At 49.9% G+C, this 14,759-nt stretch overlaps 1 protein-coding gene across 6 annotated transcripts in view; it reads right to left on the reverse strand.

Moving 5' to 3' along the window:
* CAPZB (capping actin protein of muscle Z-line subunit beta) overlaps positions 1-14,759 on the reverse strand; it is a 147,915-nt gene that overhangs the window by 34,147 nt on the left and 99,009 nt on the right. For 4 of the 6 annotated variants that reach the window (XM_030912974.1, XM_030912973.1, XM_010385550.2 and 1 more), the window contains exons 3-4: positions 14,189-14,310; positions 6,813-6,926 (exon numbers count right to left, since the gene is read on the reverse strand). In XM_030912974.1, coding sequence (XP_030768834.1) covers positions 6,813-6,926; positions 14,189-14,310 — 236 coding nt within the window. Of the gene's footprint in view, positions 1-3,618; positions 3,631-6,808; positions 6,927-14,188; positions 14,311-14,759 lie in introns of those variants that run through there. The other 2 variants (XM_030912976.1, XM_030912975.1) reach the window with 1 other exon arrangement.

Genomic DNA, 14,759 nt, shown 5'->3' on the forward strand with positions numbered 1-14,759 from the left:
GATAGAACATCAAATGATCCTCCAAGTCAGCTGCCCAAGAGCTGGCCCGCTCCATTGCCTTTCCCTCTGCCTCAGCACTGAGTTCTCGTGACATCCCCTGGATGAGCCAGGCCCATCAATTACAGGCAGAAAACCATCTCGGGGCTTGGTAGAGAGAATAGCCTAGATGTTGGGGACCAGGGGGTGGGCTGGTTGGGGAGGGAAAGTGATGAAAATGAAGGTGACTTGACAGCAGATAACACCCTTACCTGGCCCCGGCACTCCAGCAAAATGTGCTTGTCATCTCCTAAGCATTTGCACAAATTGGCTCTTTTAACCTAAAAAACAAGGCTGTTGGGGCAGTGCTATCCACAGGGGCTTGACGGTTACTCTCCTCGGGAAAGTGCTACTATGATCCCTTCTGCCCCTGAGGATGTCACAGAGAAAGGAATCATCAGTATGGAAGGGACGTGGAAGTGAGAGTGCCGCAGGGGCCCAGCAGGGGCAGGGCAAGCCAGGAGCTAGCGGACTTCAGAGGAAGCCGTGAGGACACACAGCTCAGCCCCCCGCACCCTTACTTGCCTTTTGCCCACCTTAAGGAGTCATGCTCCCAACTGCTGGCCCTTTCAATCCACAGGGGAGAGGGGCTGCCACATCTCCAAGGAGTTACAAGCCAGAAAGGCCTGCTGGTCAACCCGTCCCCTGGCCCAGCTCCATCATTCTGACATTGATTCCATGTGCTGATGATTAAATCCAACTCCCTGCAAAGTCAGAGCCTTTACAGAGCCAGGGATCAAAGCTCAGAGCCTGAAGACAGAATCCACGTCTTTCCCTCAGGATCCAGTGAAGAAGATTTTTCTCTCCGGTGGCAGAGGGAGCCTCTGGGGAGATGGTAAGTTCTGCTCTCTGGGAAGGCTGGTGTGGCCCATGGGCCGCCTGGATCATGCTCTAGGTCTCTGGACCCTCAAGCCTGTCTCTTCACCAATGTCTCCTTTCACATATTTTTAATTTTTTAGTTGTGTGTTTTTTTTTTCCCCCAGAGACAAGGAATCACTCTGTCACCCAAGCTGGTGTACGATGGCATGACTATAGCTCACTGTAGCCTTGAACTCCTGGGCTCAAGTGATCCTCGCACCTCAGCTGAGTAGCTAGGCCTATGTGTGTGTGTGTGCCTCTATGCCTGACTAATGTTTATATTTTATTTTTTGGAGGTACAGGGTCTTGCTATGTCGCCCAGGCTGGTCTCGAACTCCTGGCCTTAAGCAATCCTCCTGCCTCGGCCTCCCAAAGCACCATTCATCTTTTTAAGCACGGCCTCAAGGAGTAAGGACAAAGCTAATGGGCGAATGGGTGGGGGACAAGGACCTCGTTCCAGACTGTGGCACACACGGCCAGTGCCTGTGGGTGCTACGTCAGCCGCCAACAAACATACCCACAGACGGCAAGTCCAGTCTTCTGGCATGAGCCAGCAGGATACAGCAGGGGCAGGAGCAGGGGTAGAACAGGGTATTCGAGGCCTCTTTATTCCTTTTTTTGGGTCAAATCTCTGTGTGAGCCAAGTCCAGTGTGACCTTCCCAGCATAAAGAGACTTTTGAGTCCCTGGAAGCTGGCTGCAGCATGGTGTCCCCACAGGAGGATTCTGAGCTCCAACATGGCAGGAGACTGGCAGCTCTCAGTCATTCGATGGGGTTGGTGGTCATGAGGCTGGAGCTCAAGTCAAACATAGTCCTAACTGTGATTCATCAGGATCCGACAATTCAGAAGCACCTGGAATCGTTGTGAATTACAGACCCTGTCAACACAGTCTGCTCTTCCAACCCCCAACCACCAGGGGCGCAGGCTTGAAGTGTGTGGCCTGAAAGTGGCAGCTGCACCTATGCAGTCCTCCTGGGCACAAGGGCGAGCCCAACCTGCTCTTAAGGGGTGGCTTCTCCAGCCACTCCCCTTTTCTCCTCGCAGGGTGGGTCTGGTTGAAGCTCCGGCCATCTCTCACCAGGCCAGGGACACCGGCCACTTTCCTGGCCCCTCAGGCAGCAGTTCAGGGTGACCAAGCCTGCAGACGGGAGCGCTGGGTAGAGGTCTCCTCTCAGAGTGACCCTTGCCTGAACCCATCTGCCAACCTGAACAGAAGACAGGTGGGAGAGCTGTGGCCTCGCTCAGGGGACAACAAACAAGTCTTTCTGCGAGAAAGCATTTGTACGGGGAAGGGCTGGACGAAAGATGAAGAGAAAGCGATGGCCTACTGCCTCTCCACCCCATGGAACAACTGGTCCCTAGAAAACCGAGTGTGACCCTGGCCAATGCTCCTCAGGAGACAAGGCCACCCAGCTGACTCCCCTCTGCTCCAAAGCCATGGGGAAAAGAGCTTGCATTCCAGGGCCTGCTGTGGTCACTCACATGGCCACCAACAGCCTCGCGGGGCGCTCTGGGAATGGGAACTTCTGGAGATGAGCAATGTACACCAAGATGTTTTTTAAAAAGAAAAAAAAGGACTTGTTCTCTTAATTTTTAGACTATAAATGGGTTTGTTCGTCACACGTGGTTCAGCCGGGAAAATGTTCCTCGCATATGGTTCCAGGAGAGAGAGCTCCTCAGCACACCTCAATGGCACTGGGTGACTCAAAATTCATGCCTCTGGTGTCCCGGATGACAGCTCCAACTGCTGTCCCTTTGGTGGTCTGCGATCCCTGTCACCCAAGAAAAACCTGGCTCCACTGCCCCTGCACATGCAAGGGAAGGAAGGGCCTCCTGCCTCTCCTGTGGGGCCACTGAGCCCTTGTGCTCCCCTCTCCTCCTTCCTCCTGAGGTGCTGGGAACAGAACGGCACCGGCCTGGATCCCACTACACACTGTCACAGACCCTCGGGGTCTGGGTTATCCAGTTCAACCCCCAATTGGGGGTAGGATGCTGTCTTGTCACCCCTCTTTCAACTCTACCGAGTCAATTTACCTTCAGAGAGGAGTGTGTAGGCAAGTCAAAGGCACACAGAAATCAAAAGCCATCTTACAAATATACATTTCCCAGGGAAGGGAAAGGCTTCACCAGAGCCAGCATGAAGAGTGAGGCCTCAGCTATGGCTCCTGGCTCCTGTGGTTTTCTAGCTGTGTTAACCAGCTTGAGTACTTCTCTGAGCCTCAGCTTCATCAGCTGCCAAACGGAGTAACTCCCACTGGCACTACAGTCACTGTAAGGATTCAGTGATTATTCTGAAGAGTTTTAATGATAATAGGGAAATTCTCATGATAACAGGCCAACCAAGCCCCTGCAGAAGCACAAAACCATGTATCGTTACATATGTGAACGATGAGATGGGAAGGGTGAACAAGGGAAGCAGAAGTTCAAGATGAAACTGGGCTCTTCCCCAAGGCTGGCCCTAAATGGCAAAGTAAGGCAACACATCTGAATCACTTTATTAAGGGAGTAACAACATGAACACTTACGTCTCATAAAAAATCAGAATCCCCCTCCTCCATATCTCAACATGTAGCCCAGTAAAAAGCCAGAGTACAGCCTCCTCATAGAACAGAAGGGGTGAGGCCAGGCAACTTCCTCAGGCTTAGGGGACGGCATGCATGGCAGGTTAGCTCCCTAAGCTGGGGGAAAATCTAGCAAACACTTTCAAGGGGGAATGTTCCACTTCCACCTTCAAACTTGACTGAAAGGGCAGGCTGTATTCCCTGAGTATCCTGAGATGGCTCCTGAGAAGTTTACAAAGCTATAAAGGGGGCCAATTTTGCCCAAATCTCTTTCAAATCAACTTGCAATTTAAAAGAGGCTGAGGGTGTGCACTTGCTGGTTGACAGCTGTGTGTGCACATCAAGGGGCACCAGTCTCAGGGCCTTAGACAGGTGAGTTTGCCCCTGCCTCAGAGACCCTGCCACGACCAGTCCCCTTGCCTGGCTGGCTTCCTTGATGTCAGACCTCGGTCAAGTATCTCCTCAAGAGGCTTCATGGGCCGCTCTACATAACAAGTCAGCTGCTCCCTGTTATTACCAGCAGCACTGATTTGTTTTGTTTTGTTTTTTTTTTTTTGAGACGGCGTCTCGCTCTGTCGCCCGGGCTGGAGTGCAATGGCCGGATCTCAGCTCACTGCAAGCTCCGCCTCCTGGGTTTACGCCATTCTCCTGCCTCAGCCTCCCGAGTAGCTGGGACTACAGGCACCCGCCACCTCGCGCGGCTAGTTTTTTGTATTCTTTAGTAGAGACGGGGTTTCACCGTGTTAGCCAGGATGGTCTGGATCTCCTGACCTTGTGATTCGCCCGTCTCGGCCTCCCAAAGTGCTGGGATTACAGGCTTGAGCCACCGCACCCGGCCAGCACTGATTTGTTCACTTGTCCCCTGTTTGTTTTTCCACAATGGAGTGTGGTGAGGGCAGAAGCCTCATCTACCACACGAGGTGCATCCCTGGTACGCAGCGAGCACCAGGCTCATGGGAGGCACTCAAACATCTGCTGAGTAAATAAATTGATGTTGGACTCTGGAGCTGGATAAGGATGGTTTGATATCCCAGTTCCATCACTTACTAGCTCCGTGAACCTGGGTAAGTTATATCACCTTTCTGATCTGTCAACTCGTTTGTAAGAGGGGGATAGCCCTCTCTCATGGGTTCTTGTGAAGACCAAATGAGAGACCACCTGGAGGCCCACTGGCATGGCCACTGGTAACTGTTCTTACCATCGTTATTTTATTACCAGTATTATCACTTTAATATCAAACTGATTCTACCTAGCATTCTTGTTTAATAGCTGGATTGGCTTCTTACAAAATGGGCAGGTAGAAGACAGTAAAAAACCATTACAAGTAAACTACCACAGAGCTATGAGTCAGCTTTTCAGTATCACTGGAGAAGGAGCTATTCTACAATAGGACACAGTTCTAGATATAATAACCTTTAAAGACTGAAGCCTATTTTAACTGTGAAAATCAACAATTTATGGGAATTTCAGACAAATATGGTTTCAAATCCTAGCTTTTCATCTCCATGTCCTGTGGTCTTGTGTGAGTCATTTAACCTCTTGGAACCTTGGTCTCATTTGTAAAAAGAGGAACAAAACCATCTTCCCCAGAGGTTCTTGTTAAGGAGTAAAGATAACATATATAAAATATTCGTACGTAATAGATACCAAAGATAAGGCTGTATTACAAACTGATGCGTTTCAAGGACACTGAAATGTTTAAGGCCATTTATTCTTGTCTTCCGCAGATCTGTGCTTGTGTACTTCATTCTACTAAGTGCTATGGGTTTTCTGTTTGTGTGTCAGATATTGAGAAGTATCCCTTTTCCTCGAAAATCAGCTTCTAAAAGAAACTTTTTAATTTTTTTGAGGCAGGATCTCACTCTGTCGCCCAGGCTGAAGTGCAGTGGTGCCCTTACAGCTACTGCTGCAGCCTCAAACTCCTGGGCTCATGTGGTCCTCGCACTTCAGCCTACCAAGTAGCTCGGACTACAGTCGCATGCCACCAGAGCCAGTGAATTTTTGTATTTTTTTTTTCCGTAGAGATGGGGTTTCACCCTGTTGCCCAGGCTGGTCTCAAACTCTTGGGCGCAAGCCACGTGCCCACCTTGGCCTCCCAAAGTGCTGGGATTACAAGTGTGAGCCACTGTGCCTGCCAGAAATTCTTTATGTGTTACAGCAAGCTGCCGTGAACTATACAGCCACTCCAAATACCTGCAAAGTGAAGACATGAACCCCTCACACTAAGTAGGGCAGCACTACCTTTTTGACACTGTTGGGATGATTCCTTTTCTTGTGTCCATTTTCTTGCTTACATCCTAGGCCAGGGGTGGGCGAACTACAGACTGGAGGCCAAGCCCCACCCATCTCAAAGCTCAAGAGGTGAATTTTACATTTTAAAGGTTAAAGAGAAAACAAACCAAGAAGCAGCAACAGAGACCTTATGTGGCCTGCAAAGCCTAAAACGTTTAGTATCTGGTTCTTTACAGAAAAAAGCCTGCCAACTTGAATTAGTATTGCCTATTTTACAGTTTAGATATATTTTCAGTATAGAACTTAATTATAAAAGAGATTCTGTTGATTATGGCTAACTTTCTCTGGAGTCCTTGCCTGTAAACCTGAACAATTAAGTGACATGTTGGTGCTGCGGTGCTGGGAGGCAGGATCAGACGGAGCAGGAAGAAATCTCAACAGATCTAGCAAAACGCTTTTTAAGGCAGGTGCCGAGGCTGCGAACAACTCAGGATTCAGGAAGATGTTTGCTGCAAACAACTCAGGATTCAGGAAGATGTTTGCTGCTCTGCTCCCACCCTGTAAGGACTGCGCTCATCCTGGCCTAGGAGCAGCTGGAGGTGGAGGCCCCTGAGCTCCAGGTCAGAACTGAGCGTGTGGTACGGCAAAAAATCCATAAGCACCTTTGGAGATAAACAGGCCTGACTTTAATTCCTGCCTCTACCCCTTGCTGTGGACAAACACTTTAATCTGTGTCTTAATTTCTTCATCTGAGAAACGAGGACTAAACGAGCTATGTTTGTGAGGATTTGAGATGCTATGTAGAAATATCTGGCATTGTTTCTTACACACAGTAGGCGCTGTACTGTGGTACCTGCTGTTATGATGAATCATGATGCAGGGGAACAACACATAGTGAAGTATGGTAGCATTCTATGACCGAGTCATCTCATAACCAACCCAACCATCAAACGAGTGCCCTGCATCCTGCTATGGATGGCTCCCAATTTTAGTTAGGTGAGCCAGTTAACAGATTCAAGGGAGAATGCTTGGCCAGGTAACAGATTCAAGATAGAACACTGCCACTTAGGATTTACCTCTCAAAAATCACAAGAGCTAAAGTACAACAGGAGAAAGTGACTCACAGGTCTCGATACTGGTCAAAGGCATTGTTGGCTTCCACCTCTAGCTTTCTCAGCCGAGCCGACGGCATGGCCCCATCCTCCAAGGGAGGGTCATACTTGTTACTCCATGGTGACCTGGAGGGAAGGAAGGAAAAGTACATTCCATGAATCATTCCATGAAGACATGGCCAGTGAGCAGGGAGCCTGAGCCCTGGCTATCTGAAATTTCGGAGGCAAAGCTGCTAGCTCCAACAAAGGTTTTTCTGGGTCCTGGCAACAAACAGGGCTTTCTGGAGGTTTGGACAACAAGGGCTCTGATGCAGGCAGACTGGGACGCGCGCCCGTGCTCCACCTCTCACTGGCTGTGAACGCTCAGCAAGTGTCCCAATTCCCTGAGCCTCACTTTCCTCCTGTGTAAAATGCGGCTGCTACTTGCTCTGCACACAGGGCTGTCATGAGAAACGAGACAAGCAGATCAAGCGCCTAGACCAGAGCTTGCCAGACTGTCAGTGTTCAACAAATGCTAATTCTTTCTTACCCGCTTTCTCAGTTTCGTGTTCACCACCTATTTTTTTTTCCTTCTTCTTCTTTTTTTTTTTTTTTTTCAGACAGAGCCTTGCTCTGTCTCTGTCGCCCAGGCTGGAGTGCAGTGCCGCAATCTTGGCTCACCACCAACCTCCGCCTCCCGGGTTCAAGCGATTCTCGTGCCTCAGCCTCCTGAGTAGATGCAAGCCACCAGGCCCGGCTGATTTTTGGCTGTGTTGGCCAGGCTGGTCTCAAACTCCTGGCCTCAAGTGATCTGCCTGCCTTAGCCTCCCAAAGTGCTGGGATTATAGGTGTGAGCCACCGCGCCTGGCCATGTGTTCACCACCTTATAGTTCAACAGATGCCCACTCTCCTCCCTGACTTGCTGGAGGCTCTAGATAAACTTTAAGACCTTGTTACACAGTAAGCATTAAGAAGACAGCTGTCAGGTACAGAGGCAGGCAAGAGACACAGCTCCACAGGGAAATGCTGATTACATTAGAAGACCTGAGCGATCAGGTTCTCCATGTGAACAGAGGACAGCTTTTCCAACATCCAAGGGTTATGCACACATATAAAGACTGCTAAGTAATGAGAACCAGTCTTTTTGCAGCCCAAAAGACTTGCTGTATTTCTTGAAATTATTTTGCCACATCAGGAAAGCATTTAATCACACAGAGAACTGGAAAGGGGGTTATAAGGGAAAGATCTACTCATTAATTCCTACAGGTGGGGTTCAGAGGGCCGAGTGTTCAGAGAAAGTAGCAGAATTAAAAAGGTGAAACAGGAATGAAAAGACAGAGAAGACAACATGGAATTTAGAAAAAGTCTTTCACACTCTTGGTCTAAACACCTCGGTGTTTCCACTGTCAGAGACCCACACTGCCTTTTCCACATCCCCTCCTGACCACAGACCTTCATTCGCATCACTGTGATGTGGAATGCATGTTAAGCAAAAAAAAAAAAGCATGCTCATCATCTTCCAAACCCGTTTTAACGAATTCTGGGCACAGACATCTTTCTTCTTGGTTAAGTGATGCTCCACCACGCACCTCCATCAGTAGATCATGGAGCATGGAACCAGAATAAGCTGGGCAGCCTCTTCCACCAGCCACCCGCAGGCAGCTTTCTCAGAGGCTGGTTCACACGTGTGTCGGGGAAGAGTTGCTGTGCTTGGTGTCCCCAAAGAGTCTCCAGGCAGGCATTATACTCCTGATCACCTCCAAGCAGAACGAGTCTTTGGAAATCCTTCTTTCCAAGCCGACCACTTTCTGCTGCTCATTGCAGTTTTGGTAAAGACTTTGCAAGAATGGGATGAGACACCCCTTGTGGCCCCATGACCAGCAGTCAGTTTTCATGGTCACATTGGACCATGTGCACACCATGGGAAGGAAACTGTCAACAAGCTGGGACCCCAGATGGCTGGGAAGACAGGCATGCCGCCCACAATAGATGGCTCGGTTCTCCTGAGAAGCCAAGCGCAGGCTGGCGTGCCGGTTCTTGTAGCTGCTGCTCCTCCCTCTGAAACAGGGGTGCCCTTAGGGCCGGGCGCGGTGGCTCAAGCCTGTAATCCCAGCACTTTGGGAGGCCGAGACGGGCGGATCACGAGGTCAGGAGATCGAGACCATCCCGGCTAACATGGTGAAACCCCGTCTCTAGTAAAAATACAAAAAACTAGCCGGGCGACCTGGCGGGCGCCTGTAGTCCCAGCTACTCGGGAGGCTGAGGCAGGAGAATGGCGTGAACCCGGGAGGCGGAGCTTGCAGTGAGCTGAGATCCGGCCACTGCACTCCAGCCCGGGCGACAGAGCGAGACTCCGTCTCAAAAAAAAAAAAAAAAAAAAAAAAAAAAAAAAAAAAAGAAACAGGGGTGCCCAACAGAGCTTCCTGAGACATGGAGATGTTCTCCATCTGTGCTGTCCAAAGCCAGTCACGAGCCATGTGGGGCTGCTTGCATACTTACAATGTGACCAGTATGAACAAGTGACTACATTCTTAATTTTATTTAATCAGAATCAATGTGAATGTGGATAGCTCACTCTAGAACCTCAGCTATGAGGGGGCAAGAGCCTTTTCTGTCATCTTCTCTTCAGGTTGCTCAGCACCTAGAACAGTGCCTGGCACTCAACTACACGCTCATTTAAAAAAAAAATGTTTTTAAGAATGAATCTGGCCGGGCGCGGTGGCTCATGCCTGGAATCCCAGCACCTTGGGAGGCCGAGGCGGGAGGATCACAAGCTCAGGAGTTGGAGACCAGCCTGGCCAACATGGTGAAACCCCATCTCTACTAAACATACAAAAAAATAGCTGGGTGTGGTGGCATGCACCTGTAACCCCAGCTACTCAGGAGGCTGAGGCAGGAGAATCGCAGGAGAAGCCAGAGGTTGCAGTGAGCCAAGATCGCACTGCTGCACTCCAGCCTGGGCGACAGAGCAAGACTCCATCTCGGGGAAAGAAAAAAAAAAAAATGAATGAATTCTTCTTGTCCAATCACAGTTGTAAAAAAAATAAAAATAAAAAAGAGGCCGGGCGCGGTGGCTCAAGCCTGTAATCCCAGCACTTTGGGAGGCCAAGACGGGCAGATCACGAGGTCAGGAGATCGAGACCACCCTGGCTAACACGGTGAAACCCCGTCTCTACTAAAAATACAAAAAAACCTAGCCGGGCGAGGTGGCGGGCGCTTGTAGTCCCAGCTACTCGGGAGGCTGAGACAGGAGAATGGCGTCAACCCGGGAGGCAGAGCTTGCAGTGAGCTGAGATCCGGCCACTGCACTCCAGTCCGGGCGACAGAGCGAGACTCCGCCTCAAAAAAAAAAATAAAAATAAAAAAATAAAAAAAATTAAAAAAAAATAAATAAATAAATAAAAAAGAATGAATTCTTGCACCCACCCCGCAACAGAACCCACCACTCCCTCCTCCCTCCCACTCCCTCTCACACAGATGTTGATCCTCATGCCTGTCCTATTCTTGCCCTTCTTCCCTCACCCTCGATTGCAAGAGGCCTTTGAGAGAAGAGGGCCTGTGCTGCCTGCCTTTGTCCCCAGTATCTAGCCCTGAGTCAGTGCCAAGTGGGTGCTGCTGGTGGACTGAAGCCTCACAGCCCAGGAGAGGAAGAGAGGGGAATCTGCTGCTGTTCTGCTCCTCCAAACCAAGAGACGGAGCAGCTTTCTGGCTTTTTTATGCTGAGGGGCACCTAAGCACTAAAATACAAAAACACCAAATCAACAAAGGCAGATCTCAGAGACAAAGATCCAGGTGAAAAGATGCTGTCACCATGATTTATCTATAAACAAGGCTTGGTTCTTCTGCTGGCCGGGGGAGTGGATACGAGTCTGAGGGGGTGGAGCTGAACTCCCTCCTTCCCCGGGTGGCCCTTTGAGACTCTGCAGCACACTCACAGGCAGGACCGTTCCCACAGTTCGATGACAGCCATTGCCTTCCTGTAGGCCAGGAAGACTCGACCCAAGCGGCGTTTACTGCAAGGCACCCTGATTAGACACAAGAGCCCATCTCTCGGGCAGACTGGGGGCCTGCAATTTGCAAGAAGCCTGTAACTCACATTTCTACTGGCTCACAGACGATAGCATTTCAAGCTGTTAGTCCCGAAGCCAGGGTAATTGTAGCTGAGGGAAATATCATAACATTACCCAGAATATTCTTAGTGGAAGGGGCACTCAGAACACACTTAAGAGCTTAAATGGAGGCCATTTGAAAAAAGACAGATGGACAGGAATGCTTAGATTTCAAAAGTCAGGCCTTTCATTTCCCTCCGAGAAGGCTTTTTGTTTCAGCTAACAGGTTTCAAACGGTGCTGCTGGCAACGGTCACACCATAAGGATCTTATTTAAGTAAACCATCAAAAACAGTCAGGATGGAAATCTGTGGAGAGAATCAGAAGACCTTGAAGTCTCATAACGAGAAGAGGAGAAAGGAAAGACATACTTTCTGCCTCCACACCCCAGGCTCCTCTCTAAAGGCCTGAGATCCCCCAGAGCCGGTGGTGGGGCCTCAGGAATGCAGGTGGGGGATAAAGGGGTGACCTGGAAGGGCTGCAGGTACCAAGTTTCCCTCAGAGCCTGGCCTGGCCACGGACCTAGACATGATCCCGTCCTTCTACCAGATGCTGCAGAACAGCTGCCTTACACAGTAAACTGGAGTTTTTAGGTGCAAATAATAAATATAATAATGATGTTGATTAAGCAAGACCAGTTCAAGGACCACCTCCTCCAGGAAGCGTTCCCTGAATTGCATGCCAGGTAAGAATACTCCTCCCTGCTTGCTCCCTGGTCTGTCAGACCACTCCCCACCTTCACTGGACTTCTCTAAGGGCTGGTCTGGTCCACCCACTTTATCAGTGGCTCCCCGGCTGGGCAATGTGGCTCACACCTGTAATCCTAGCAATTTGGGAAGCTGAAGTGGGAGGATTGCTTGAACCTAGGAGTTCGAGGCCAGCCTGGGCAACAAGTGAGGCCCCCATCTCTACAAAAAAAAAAAGAAAGAAAGAAAAAAAGTCAAAAAATTAGCTGGGGCTGGGCACAGTGGCTCATGCCTATAATCCCAAAATTTTGGGAAGCCAAGGCAGGAGGATCACTTGAGGTCAGGAGTTCAAGACCAGCCTGGTCAACGTGGTGAAACCCTGTCTGTACTGAAAATACAAAAACTAGCTGGGCGTGATGGTGCACACCTGTAATCCCAGCTACTTGGGAGGCTGAGGCAGGAGAATCCGCTTGAACCCAGGAGACAGAGGTTGCAGTGAGCTGAGATCGTGCCACTGCACTCCAGCCTGGGCAAAAGAGTGAGACTCTGTCTCAAAAAAAAAAAAAAAAACATTCGGTGGGCATGGTGGTACATGCCTATGGTCCTGTGCAGTGGGCCATGTTTGCACCACTGCACTCCAGCCTGGGCGACAGAGCAAGATGCTCCCAAGAAGGACAGCACCTGGACACCGTGCTCGTGACCAGCAGTTCCAGGCACAGAATGAGCCCTTCAAGGATGAACTTGACCAGCCTCAGGGCTGTATCACCATCTATATGCTGTGACATCTGCAGCCACATCCCCAGCCGAGACCTCTCTCCTGGAACTCCACGTGGTACCTCCACAGCCTACCTGGTATCTCCACGTTGATCTAATGGGCCTCTCAAGCTTCAACTGTCCCTATGCCAGCTCCTCCCTGAGTCCTCCTCACCTCAATCAACAGTGGCTCAGGTCTGAAGCCTTGTGATCACCCTTCACACCCCACCTCCTCTCCTTCCATCCCCACCCACCTGCAGAGGCCGCTGGCTCTACCTTTAAAAGTGACCTCAAATCTCACCACTTCTCACCATTTCAACTTTAGTCTGTGGTCTGAAGGAAGGCAAAATATATTCTCTACCTAATTTTCATTTGAAGCTAGGAAAGGGACATGATTATAAAACTTGTCTAGTCTCTTATAAGTCAGTATTAAACTTTTTACATATATGACAAGGCCTGTGCTATTCAACATTTCATGTATGTTACTTCTTTTATCCCCCAATAAACAACGCTGTGCTAACTTTTATTACCCTCAGCCTGGGCTTCAAGACCCTGCCAGACCTGCCCTGGCCATGCCTCCTCCCTCATCTCCGCCCCCACCGCCCTCCCCTCACTGCCTTCTCCACCTCTGGCCTTCTGCCAGCTCGATCCTGGCGAGCTCATCACCCAGGGCCTCAGCACCCAGCAGGCTCTTCCCCAGACCTGGACCTTTTCATCCTCCAGTTCCCACTTGTGGGAGAGCCTTCCCTGCCTGCCTGTCCTCTCCCTCTCTCCCACTGTCCTCTTTATTTTCTTTAGGAAGCATTCTATTGAGTAAACAAATGCTATTATTTCCATTTTACAGACGACAAAACTAAAAGACCAGCAACAAGAAGGGATTTGTCAAAGTCCCACTGACACAGGGAGCTGTGCTGGTCTGAAGCCCACAGTGGCTGACTCCTGATCGTTTTTTCTGCTTTGACTTCCCAGAAGCGTTGCCGCGTCTCCAAAGAGAGCATTAGGGTGAAGCTTCAAGACAGCCCTGGTTCTGTGGCCGCCAAATAAACCTAAAGCAGGCTGTGTTCCTCTACTGTTCTCCAAGGCAGTGACTACTGCAATTCATCACGGAAACACTGGGCTAGTTTAAGAATTCTCACTCTTGAAAAATAGAGGTATAACTCCTACATGCTCTTAAAACCCAGCACAGACATCACCTCCTTCAGGAAGTCCTCCTGGAGTTGACCATGGCCTCTTCTGTGCTCCCCTCCCACCCTGAACAGACTTTGCACTGGCTGTATGAATCACATCATACAGTTATCAGTTACCCAATGTGTCTCCTATGCTAGACCTGGTGATCAGACACCCAGGGCAGGGACTAATGTCAACTTAGTTATTTACAGCCTTGGGCGAGGTGATGTAAAGAGAGAAGAGAGTTGCGTATCTGACAGAGCTGCGTCCGTAGATCCCTTAACCACAGAGACCCTCCCTGCCCTCAGGATCCTCATCACAGGCACACTCTGTACGCTGCCCTTTGCAGGCCTGAACGCAATTATAACAGAACAGCTGTTTTCGGGAACAACATCCCTCTCCTGTTAGACTGGAAGATCCATAAAGGCAGGGGGCCTTTTGTCCACTGCTCTATCTCCCATGCTTGTGGGTGGCACTCCTCACACATCTGCTGCATGACTGGAATAACAGATGGAAGGAGGAGAAGAATGGGGAGGACAAGAGAAGAAAGGAGAGGAGGGCAGCCAACAAATGGAAGGAAGGCTGGATGGGCTGCCAGCTGCCCAAGTCCAAGGTCCCCGTGCTCTGCAGCAGGCACCCACGGCAGCCCGCATGTGGCTGGTGTGCCTGCTGCATACCCGGGGCAGTGAGCTCACCTATAGGAGTCCCCATCTCTGTTGTAGTCACACAAAAGGTAATCCTTTCCCACCACCTTGTCTCTGGCAATTTTCAGTGGCTGGTCAACAGAAGACAGGAGATCCTCACATAGACTGGGGACCTGGCAGAGAAAAAGGACAAGGTCGAAACAGAGGTTAAAATGGCACACCAAACTCAGGTGGCTAACAATACTGCAGCCATATCATGGTCAGTACCTTTAACATCTGGCCCTGGGTACTGAGCCAAAATTACGGGCCTGTTCTTTTCTTTTCCACATGTGTCTGACACCAACTGTGTCCCTCTATTAAGAAACCCATTCTTGAATTACAGCGGAGCGTGATTTTCAATACGGTCTTCCTTCCAAAAACTGTGTGCAGCTTTAACGACCTGGTCACCAGGGTGGCCTAGTAAATTTCAGTGTGTATGTGCTTGGTATTGGTCTCTGGTGGGCAAAGTACAAGCTGAAGTCCTGAGAAGAAGGTCAACATTTCAAATACACAGGAATCTAAAGAACTCGGAGTAGAATAACTCGTCCGTGCCAGGGAACTCCCACAGGCTCCCATGCTGGGT

This window comes from Rhinopithecus roxellana, chromosome 12, assembly GCF_007565055.1.
Source record: "Rhinopithecus roxellana isolate Shanxi Qingling chromosome 12, ASM756505v1, whole genome shotgun sequence".
Lineage (NCBI taxonomy): Eukaryota > Metazoa > Chordata > Mammalia > Primates > Cercopithecidae > Rhinopithecus > Rhinopithecus roxellana.